The sequence below is a fragment of the Poecile atricapillus genome, chromosome Z (assembly GCF_030490865.1).
Source record: "Poecile atricapillus isolate bPoeAtr1 chromosome Z, bPoeAtr1.hap1, whole genome shotgun sequence".
In the NCBI taxonomy this organism is placed as follows: domain Eukaryota; kingdom Metazoa; phylum Chordata; class Aves; order Passeriformes; family Paridae; genus Poecile; species Poecile atricapillus.
This window is the reverse complement of record NC_081289.1, coordinates 122,344,780-122,355,813: the sequence shown is the minus strand read 5'-3', so window position 1 is coordinate 122,355,813 and position 11,034 is coordinate 122,344,780. Positions and strand designations below refer to the sequence as shown.

The 11,034-nt window shown below is 40.6% G+C and overlaps 1 protein-coding gene across 1 annotated transcript in view; it reads left to right on the top strand.

Moving 5' to 3' along the window:
• The first annotated feature begins 222 nt into the window (after positions 1 to 222).
• TBCA (tubulin folding cofactor A) overlaps positions 223 to 11,034 on the top strand; it is a 27,858-nt gene continuing 17,046 nt past the window's right edge. The window contains exon 1 of the mRNA XM_058826259.1: positions 223 to 355. Coding sequence (XP_058682242.1) covers positions 303 to 355 — 53 coding nt within the window. The 5' untranslated portion in view covers positions 223 to 302. The remainder of the gene's footprint in view (positions 356 to 11,034) is intronic.

Below are 11,034 nucleotides of genomic sequence, written 5' to 3'. Positions count from 1 at the left end.
GGCGTTAATCATTCGGACCCCATTACCAGGGGTCGGTAGCGGGTGGTGCCGCTCACACTCCAGCCCAACACCACCAGGGTACCGGACGGAGAGCACCAAGGCCGAGCTAGCACCTTTCTCCCCGTGCGCCAGCAACCCCGAGCGGCCCCACCTGCCCGGCACCGCCCCGCAGCCCGGCCATCTCCACTGCGTCCTGCGGGGGGGGAGAAGGCGCAGGGCTCCCGCCCCTCCGGTGGTGCCGCCCGGACTGGCGGGTCGGCGCATGCGCGGCGCGGCGCTGCGCAGTCACGGCGCCCGCCGCCATGGCCGACCCGCGCCTCAGGCAGATCAAGATCAAGACCGGCGTCGTGAGACGGTGAGTGGCGGCTGGGGCATGGCCTGGCACGGCTGGGCCGAGGGACCGCAGCGGGGATCCGTGCGGGACCGGCCGTGCCGCGCGCGGGCCCGCCGTGCGGTGCGGGGCTGGCGGGCTGTGCCGGAGAGCGGCCCTGGCACGGGCTTCCATCCCTCGCGTACCGCCGTTGGGAGCAGGCCGCGCTTTTCCGGGACACGGTTAAATGCGGGTTTCGTTCCCTCTCTTGGGAGTCTAGGGTAATCACCCAGCCCCCCTCGGGTGCCGAGCGGTCTCGCCTCATATCTTGCCGAGGCATGAAGCCTCAATTGTAGTTTTTTTTTTTACCGAAGCTGCTGTTGAATATTTCTGGTTCAGAAGTTGCACAACCAGTGGCATCACAAGCAGTTAGGTTGGAAAAGATCTCTGCGATCATCGAGTCTAACCTCTGGCCAAAAACCACCATCTTGTTAACTAGACCATAGCACTCCAGCTTTTCTTAAAACACCTGGGATGGGGACTCCACCACCTCCTGGGCAGTCTTGGTAGATTCGTCACCACAGCCTTGATCTTCCCTGGTTTCAACAGAGTCGTAATTTTTAAGAAAAGTGTATCTGTCAGGATCACTCTTACAGCTTTAAACACTGTTTGGTCACGGTGGGGTTTATTAAGGCTACAAAAACTTCACTGACTCAGGCAAAGACGAGAATCGGTGTGTGTGCTCGATGAGGATTTTAAACAGTGCAGTCTCATACAATCAGCTTTATGTTATGACTTCGCAAATTCTTGTCAATAAGATATGCACATTTTCTTACACTCGATTCACTTTGAAAGGTCGGAGAAGACTAGGAAAGTTGTCACTGTTGGTGTTAGTTAAAGGCACTTCAGAATTTCTCTGAACATAGGAGCACACCACACAACTGCATGCGTTTCATAGCTGGTACAAAGAAAGGATGAAAACGTTTGGGTAAACAATACAAATGCAGTCAACAGGGTTCAGATTTGCTTTTGGAGACTAAGTGTGAATAAGCAAGTAAACTTTGCTTGAGTGTGTTGTGCAGTAGCAACAGGCATATTTACTGCTACTCTGCAGTAGCTGGCATTCTCTAAGTGAAGGTAACTGTAAAAAAAAAGGGAAGAAAGGAATGTTATCGTAATTCCCTGTGTGGGCATGATACAGCAGCAGCTCCCAGTTCTGTGGCAGTTGCACAGAGATACAAGAAGAGGTATGGCTCTGTCCCACTCCACCCTTCCTTCTCTAAATAGAAGCCTAGTTAAGCATTTTGCTACAGCGGGCATACATGGAACTTTTGGCAACTTGGGAACATTAACAATATGCTCTTATTTTGAACTAGAACAACTCCATAGGTATTTTTTTCCTTGTGGATGAGAAGACTTGTGTAGAGGCTTATTTAGCATTCTATTAAAGTAACTGACTTAGCACTTCAGTTAATTTTTATTAGTTTTTTTTCCTGTTACCAGTTTGGAAAAACACATTGATCTAGCATGTAATGTTGATTTCCAACCATGTTCAATGCTCAGGCTTTAAGAATGTATATAATAAAGGTAGGGGTCAAGAACTGTTAGGGTATGGAGAACTTCTTGGACTTGTGTTAATCATCTGTTGTAACTTTTTTTTTTCTCATTAGTTATCTAACTCGTTGCTTTTTTTCCACACTAACAATGAAGCTGTTCTGGTTTGGTATTTTTTTTAGCTGTAAGTCATAAATTCTTTGTGTACTCCTCTCAAGAGTCTGTATTTTAGGTTGTAGGTAATTTACTTGCTTGCACATTTCTTACATTGCTGTGTTTCAATGAAAGAAATTTAAACTAGAAATAGGGAGATCTTTTGCTTTTTTTGGCAAATCTGATAGCCAGGCTCTTGGTGATTTTATACTTTCAATAGTTTGTAATTCAAAAGAAGTAGATTTGATGAGCATGAGAAGTAATCTTTTCTGTATTTGTGGCTTATGTCCTAGCAAGCAATACTTCTCCTTTAATCGCTTCAAAATAGTTTTACTCTGAGTAAATCCAAACTACCCCTTGGAGTGAGAGAATTGATAAGGGGAAAAAAAAACAACCTTCTAAAATACCTTATTTGCATTTCAGATTGGAAATAATTTTAAAAACCATCGCAAACAAAGTAAGTCGCGTTGCCTGAAAATAGCACTGACATTTGCCCATAGTTTCCATCTGATTAAGTGGAAGTGACACGAGTAGATTAGAATGAGACTAAGACAATTCACATTGCAATTGTGTTAGTTTAACTTTAACAATCTTTTAACATGCTTGTTTAAATGTGGCTGACATACCATAATTACAAATCTACAAGCCTTGATTATAGAATTTTACATCATGAACCTATGGGGAAAGTGTATTGATTTTTTGTGAAGCAATCCTTTTTTTTTTTTTAAACTTACCATTCTAAAACTGTGGTATCTTTGCAAGATTGTTCTTTTGCCTGTTGCACTGCTGTTGATACTATTTTTTCTCTTTGTGAAATATCATCATCCTGCAAAGCAATTTACACTGATTCTCCCCCTCACTCCCAGCACGGGGAGTTCTGCAAATTACACAAAACTGTTGGTCTGATTTTAAATATAAATGTGAACAATTCCCTTAAATGGAATTATTTTACTGGTGGATTCAGGATATATTTTGTGCAAGAGATATATGAAGAATGAAGACTTCTTTTGCTTATTCATTGTATTGCTAGTTCAAGCACAAAACTAGTTTGTGTTTTTGGTTACTCAAGAAATTTGCTATTTCTGCTGTGAGTCAGAACTTTTCTCAATCTTCTGTCCACCATATGAAATATGGTTACTTTCTTGCATGTTGTTCATTAGCCACAGACCCTCGCTGTGACTCATAGCACCAATGTATTGATAAGAAACTCACATCTCTCTTCTTTATTCTTGTTATAATTAGAAGATTGTGTGCAACCGCTGTTTGTTAGCTCAATTAATGGGAAGGACTAGGATATCTCATGTATTTTGGTATTGAGGAATGATTTGCAGAGCTTCTCAGCTATACTGAGTCAGCATGATAAAGCAATTTAATGTGTGTACACTACACATCAGAGAGTTCGGGGATGCAAGAGTGTGAATATACATAATGCTCTGTTGAATACAAGCTGACTCCCTAAGCCACTAACTCTAAAGGGTTAAATAACTCTTTACAGAGTGCAGATTGTGCATCTCTTGTCATCTCTTGTCCAGCTCAGTCCTGGATTGATAAATTTGGGTTCAGTGTTAGCCAAGTGTGGTAACTACAGAGCTACTTAGATACATCTTAAGTGCCTTTTGTAGTGCTCCTGGCATCAGGGTCAGATATGTAAAGTCTTGGGTTGGCCCTGAATTTGAAATTGGCCCTGATTTGCTTAAAATAAAAAAAAACCCTAACATAAATAAAAAATAAAAAACTAAGATAGTCTCTTTCCCACATAAAAACACCTACTTAATATGGTCTGAGAAAAGACTGCAACTGCATTTACGTGTTGTCTGAGTTAACATCTGTGACACACATAGTCACCAACCCGGATAATTAGTTGGAGGGTCTAGAAACCTTGTTTTGCAAGGATTGGTTTCCTATTTCTCTGATTCTTTTTAATATAAGTCTTCTTTTAATTTCACAGTAACAAACAGTACCCACATATCTTAAAAAACTGTGACAAGAGCACAGTTGTTGCTGTGGAAATTGCAGTGTTGGGTTGGTTGGTTGGTTTTTTAATGGGTTTGATTCCACTTGTTATATACCTTTAGAGCAGACCTAAGTGATTCCTTTTCAGAAATACTTCACAAATTTAAATTAGTAATGGTCAGCTCTGTAAAAGCTTGTCTCTCACATTCCTTCTTCCATCCCATTACCTCTTTAAAAAAATCTGGCATTTCAGTTTTTTGTGTTTATCATTGTCTTCTGCCCCCTGGGGCAAAACTGTGTTCTGCATATTGATGCTGACTATAATAATGTATTAATGTTACCATTTTAACTGGCAAATTAAAACATGCCCAAGCAGATTTATGATCATAAGTGTTGTTAGTAATATAGTATAATGGAGGAAAGCATTTTTTCCTTTTTTAAAATTTTCATTTGGGTGAGAATATGTGCAAAACTGTTGCTTTTAACCTTCAGTTATTGAAGCAGTCTTTCAAAAGTTTGGAGGTACAGCAGTTCCAGTTGCTTGGTATTACCAGTTTGGTGGCTTTATGCATATGTGTAGCGCCTTTGTCTTTATTTTTCTTAATGATGTGGAGCCACGTACTCACCTGTGTGGATTAAACAGTTACAAATAATTATTTTCTGTTGAATTAGAATGTGGATCCATGGGAAATTGAGAAAAATGGTATTAAATTTATGGTAGTGCTTTATATGCAGGAGATGAATTACAGCTGTGCTAACAACCGTAATCCATCCTGGCTTGACTTAAGGTATTATTGAATTATATGTATCATATAGATGGAAATCTCATTCAAGACCACAAGGTCCATTGTTTTTTCTTTTAACTGTAGTAAGTCTTTCTGATGCATTGTGAATTGCCTACGCACATAACATGCACTGTTTAATTTTTCTCATTATTGTAGCACTTAGTTACTCCCAGCTGGGAGAGACCTAGAGGTGGGGAAGTAGATTCCAGATTTTTTTCTCCAAAATAAAAAGTCTTGACTGGAGATGAGGCCTGGGTTGTAAAGGGAAAATGAAGTTAAGATCTTTGGCAATCCAAACTGTTTACATATCAGAGGCATCATTTCTTGTTCTTCTCTAAAATGAAAGTTCTCCTTAGTATTTATAACTTTCTGTGGAGGCAAGAACAAGTGAAGCCCTGAAGATTCTGGTAACACAGATGATATAAACATTTTTAACTTAACAAGTAATTTTTGACTTGAAATAATTTTCTGTCTTAAAAAATCGTTATTTTCATCTTTTTGCAATAGTAATCCTTGAGAAAACCCAAGCTTAGTTGCAAAGCTACCCTGGAATGTCATGGTAAATCTAACAGTTCTGTAAATCGTTAGATGCAGAAGGGGCTAAAAATTATGCATGTACTTGTGTTACATCTTGAGTCTTAAAAGAGAAATTTTATCTTTGGGGATGGTTTTGTTTCTAGAAGAAGAAAATAAGCTCATAAACTTGGTATCCTGTCTAAATCAGAAAGCAGACACTTTCTTAGCACTTTATGGCTAAGAAAACATGGTAGTTTGCATACCTGGGTCAAGTACTGTATTTCTTCATCCTTCCTTGGCCCTTTTTCTCTTGGGTCCTTTAGTCTGTAAAGTTTGTGTTCTTATGTAACCTCAGTGAACCCGAGAGTGTGTGTAAGTAAAATTTGCAGGTGAGGGACTTGGTATTTTAAGCTCTGCAGGTAGTGATTAGCATATTGCCAGTGTTGTCGCAGTTGCGGAATTACTTGTCTATAATTATGCGTAGTGTTAATACATTATACTATAAGAAAAATTACTATTATACTATTAATAGTAGTATTTACTGTAAGAAATTTATTTTACTATAAGGAAAAAAGCTGTACATTATACAGCTACTCTATTATGGACTTCTAAGTTTGAAGTTAGCATAAATACTGTCACTCTGTGCTCTTAGGCTGAAGCCATGACATATTAGCATGTACAATGGTTAATAGTAACATTAGTTCTGAAGAGATGTATGTCCTTGCAATAGTGAATTTGCTCAGTAGCAAAACTGGGCAATTCTCCCCTCACCAAATTCAGAGGTCTGCTTGCTCAGTCCAGCCAGGAAAATGTTTCTTGTGTTGATTTTTCTAATACTGGAGAGAAGTCTATATTTGGTGGCTTAAGCACACAGGTGCCATTCTGGCTTATGTAGAATCAGAATTTTCAGCAACTGCTTGATATCGGGGGAACATTAGGAGTAGTAGCATGTGCTTGCTCTGTCCTTGTACCATTTTAGCACTTTTATTCTAGTCATCCTTTAGTATTTCCTGTCTCTGACTGTGGAAGAGGGTAAGAATTCCTGTCTATGGACAGATGATCTTTAGCCCCCACTGTGCATATTTTTTTAATCTGTCAAACTTCAGATAAACTGCCCTTCTTATGATCAGATAGGTCTGCTTGTTACTGCTAATGATGCAACTACAGGAGATGACAGTGTTGATGAATGTGGACTGGAGTAAGAATGTAGGTGCCTTCAAGAAGTGAGAAACAAGGGCATTTTTGGGCTCTTTCTGAAGCAGCCAGAAGTTAGAACAGCACTTGCAGCTCTGCACCCTAAGCAGACTGGGGCTGAAGTCCATTGAGAAATCAAAATGATCCTAAATATGGAGATGTCATTTCCCTCTCCTCTTCTCTGGTTCTTTGGTTTCTGGTGCTAGTCAAACCTTTTGCTGAGCTCACTCAATTTGCTTAACACAGGAGAAAAACTGTCATGTTGTTGTTCTTTGTTTGAGGTTTGGTTTGTTTTGCGATTGTTTGGTTTCTTTGTTGTTTATTTTGGGGTGGGTAATTGTTGTTGTTTTCTTTGTGGGAGATTTTTTGTTTTGTTCATTGTATTAATTTCCTGCAATTTTGGTATGGAGAGATCATTTGAACATTAGTGCTGGCAGAGGTATGTGCTAGGGAGGGGAAGACCCCTGTTCACCAGTGGTAAGCTTTTTTACTATCTCAAACCATCTTGTGTTCCTTTGCTCTTCAGGCTGGGGAGCTGAAGTAGGGGAGAGAGAGTGAGTAAAGGAAAATGGATAAGGAAGTAAGTCATAATGATATGGAAAGGACTTTCTTTTCCGCTTCTACCTTAAGATTCTGCCAAGCCCTTTGGGCTCATCTGGGTTTAGTCTCCAGCTTTAAAATAACAAAGCTTTTTCTTACAGAGGAAACAGAATTTACTAAGTGATGTGAAAGTCAAATGTGAAAAGAATTTTAAAAGGGCAGCAGCCATAGCTAGGAGCTGACCCTCTTGTCTGTAAAAACATTTATGGTTTAGTTTTGTTCTTCAGTGATAAAAACTCCTTAACTTGATTTCTAGAGGCAGGTATACCACCAAAACTGTCACTTTATTTGTTTCTTTATATTCTTTTCCTAGTAGTCAACTATTGACTGGCAGTAGAGACAAAGTATAACTGGAATCTTATGTTTCTAGTTTTTCTTTGTGAAAGACTGGGAGATTCTAGTAAAATACTCTCATTCTCTTTGGGTTATTTTCATCTGTTGTTCTAGGAGTATAGACCTCTTCTCCAGGGTCCATGAAAAATAACTGAGGAAAGCAAACTTGTTGTCAGTAGATTTAAGGCAAGTATGTGTGAGCCTTCACTTCAGGTGAACATTTATGTATAGCTGAAAAGAGCTAATATAAATGGAAACTTGAAGGATGAGAATAAGCTCATAGTTACTGTATGCAGTTGTTTGTCAGTTTTTATTTCTTTAACATTTGGTGTTAGGAAAAGAAGTAATTGAGAATTTTTGGTTCATAGATGTATTTGTAAGGGGGGGAAAACAAAAATACAGTGTCCTAGTTTAGGACAAATTAGGAAGGAAAACTCCAAATGGGGATTTCCCCAAGGAAATGCCCCTCCTCACTTTCTGGTCTGGGAAAAGAAAAAAAAAAAATTCTTTGGAGAGAAGTGGAAAAAGCTGTTTATTTTACAGAAATTGAGTAATATTAAATAATAAAACCTCTTGTTGTTCGATGGGATGGCAAATCTAGGAAGAAAAGTCCTTTTCTTGTGGTGAACGGCTCGCTCAGTTTCTTATCAGTCCCTCCAGCACTGGCAAGTGCGGAGGCCCAGGCCCCAGTGAGCCACAGGCGTGAGCTCCTGGGGTTTGGCTGGGTGTTCAGTCCAGAGCAGGCTTGCACAGATCCAAGAAAATTGGAAAAAAAACAAAGGTCCAGGGAACTCCTCTGCCTCAGCTAGCTAAAGCTAACTAAAAGCCAGAGAGAAGCTCTGTCCCGCTGTCTGTCCGTGCTGCAGACACCACAGTCCAGGAGCGAGATGTGTGGGAGTGATGTTTTTCTTCAACACAAACTGCGGCTTCTTCTTCCCCCTCTCTTGCTCTCAAAGCCAGTCTTAAAGGTGCAGAACTTAATATATAACATAAACCAGACGATTGGGGATACCAGTATCATAAAGTCACCCCAGGACATACAGTCAATAGGTGATTCCATAATTATTTGCCATGTGCCTCAAATCAAAGCTCTCATATACTTGGTCATAGTTTGTGAAACTGCTAGCACTTGCTAGGTAGCAGAATAGTATGTGTAGACTGCAACAAAATATATTTAAAAATGAAACTTTTTTACAGATCTTGTTTTTTTAACATCTGACCCAATTGCAAAATATTTTATGCCATTATTTTAATTGTGACTCCTTGTTCTAGTATTTAGATAACTTTCTCTTCACAGAAATGGTTATTTTTTTAAAAAAAATCATTACTAATTTAAAATTTGAGGCCTTATTTTGAAACTCCAGGATAAAAGAGGAAGAGTGACAAATGTCCAAAGGAAATACTGAATCTGTGTAGAGAAAAAAAAGAATAAATCTACGTTGAGTTTGAACATTTGAGTTTAGCCTGTGCAATAAGAAATTGAATGTTTAGATATTTTGTAGACATGTTGGGTAAAACTGGACTTGGGCAGGTTTCTCTATCCACTTCTCTAAGACTTCTCTGCATTTTCAGAATGGATCAGCCTTACAGATACTCTATATATTATGAAATTATAGCCAGTGATTTTCAAATATAATTCAAAAAATGATGACTCTTAGGAATTTGTGGATGTTAGGTATACAATACCAAATCAAGGCTTTATTTTATTGGGCTGTGACATCTTGATTTGAACATAAGAATATCTTAAAGCCTTCCAAATGGTGTTTTTGTACAACAGGTTTTGGCACAAGAAAGTGCACAGCACCATAATGTCACACATGTTATGTGCTGGTTTTGCATGGCCTGGTTTTTGGTACGGGGGGGCACAGCTGTGGCTTCTGTGAGAAGCTGCTAGAAGCTTCCACCATCTCTGGCAGAACCAATCCCTGATGACTCTGAGGATGGATGTGCTGCTGGCCAAGGCTGAGACAATTAGAGATGTTGGTAATGCCTCTGTGATAACAGATTTAAGATTAAATCAAAGCAAAAGTAGTGTCAAAGTTTTAATTCCAGCCAGAGAAGAGGAGGAGGTGAGAACATGTGAGGGGAACAACATGGAGACACCAAGGTCAGTGGAGAAGGAGGAGAGGAGGTGCTCCAGGTGCTGGAGCCAAGATTCCTCTGCAGGCTGTGGTGAGACCATGGTGAAGCGGCTGTGCCCCTGCAGCCCATGGGGATCCACAGGGGATGCAGAGATCCACCCGCAGCCCCTGGGGAAGGTGCCCCTGCCAGAGAGGGTGGATGCCTGGAGGAGGCTGTGGTCCTGAGGAAGACTCGATGGAGAGAGGGGGCCCTACTTCCAGGCTGGAGCAGCCTGTCCTTGGAGGGCTGCACCCCATGGAAGGGTGACCCACACTGCAGCAGTTCTGGGAGGACTGCTGCTCATGAGATTGGAAGGCAGAGAACTGTGTCCCATGGGAGGGACCCCGTGGTCTCAGAGAGGAAGGACTCCTCTCCCTGAGCAGTGGAAGAAAACCTCAATGATAAACTGACCAAAACCCCCACGCCCTGTCTCCCTGCACTGGTGGTGGGAAGGACGGAGGGGTTTGGTGGAAAAGGTGTTTTAAGGGCTTATTTTTACTATTCATTATCCTCATCTGATTTTGTTAGCAATAAATTCACTTTACATCTCTAAGGTGAGTCTGTTTTGACCTTGGAGTGTTTTCTCCTGGTCCTTAACTCATGATCCCTTTGTTAAATTTTTCTCTCTCCTCTTCCCAGCTGTGGCAAGGCAGGGTAAGCGAGCAGCTCTCGTGGGTGCCTGGTGTTCTGCCAGTGTGAAACCATGACAGGTGTTTATATCAGTCCTGTGGATGTTTTTCAGTTCTGGAAGTGGTTAACCCTGCATATCAAAAAGGAGGAAGAGCCATAGGAAACACACTGGCCTAACTCCCTGGAGTGAGTGAGTGAGTGAGTGAGTGAGTGAGTGAGTGAGTGAGTGAGTGAGTGAGTGAGTGAGTGAGTGAGTGAGTGAGAGGTGTGCTTGCTTGGCAGACTTAATTTCTGAAGAATGACATCAGTATAAACTATCAGCACATGAGAACCATAGAACAGTTGAACAGGCTCAGACCATCTCCAAAGATTTACATTAACAGATCTGGTTTTTTTTAATTACTAAATAGTCAAAAGTACGGAGTTCCGAGTAAATACCTAAAGTAGTCTTTTAGGAATTTGAGAGATTTAGTGCCCCTTTCAACACAACGCTCAAAACAGAATGGACTCAAATTAGACGCTTCTTATGCTGATGTACATACTTTTTTAAAATTCAGTAGAACTTGTTTTTTGTGTGTGGTTGGTTGGGTTTTCATTTTGTGGGGTTTTTTTGTTCGTTTTGGTTTGGGTTTTTTTGCTGAAAAGTAATAGTGATGGAAGTAGTGGGAGTCTTCAGAGTTATTTAATTTGCTGCCTTCCTGCTGCTTGCTCAGATGACTTAGGCCAGAATGAGTAAGACCTATTTTTCCCTGTTGGTTGGTTGTTTTTTAAGTGAAGAATGTAAGCTTGGCAAAACAGATGTTGAGCTCTAGCAAGAATTCCTAAGAATTGTCTTTATCTACTAATGCTCCACCCCAGAATTCCTGTGTGAGAAAGTCTGCGATA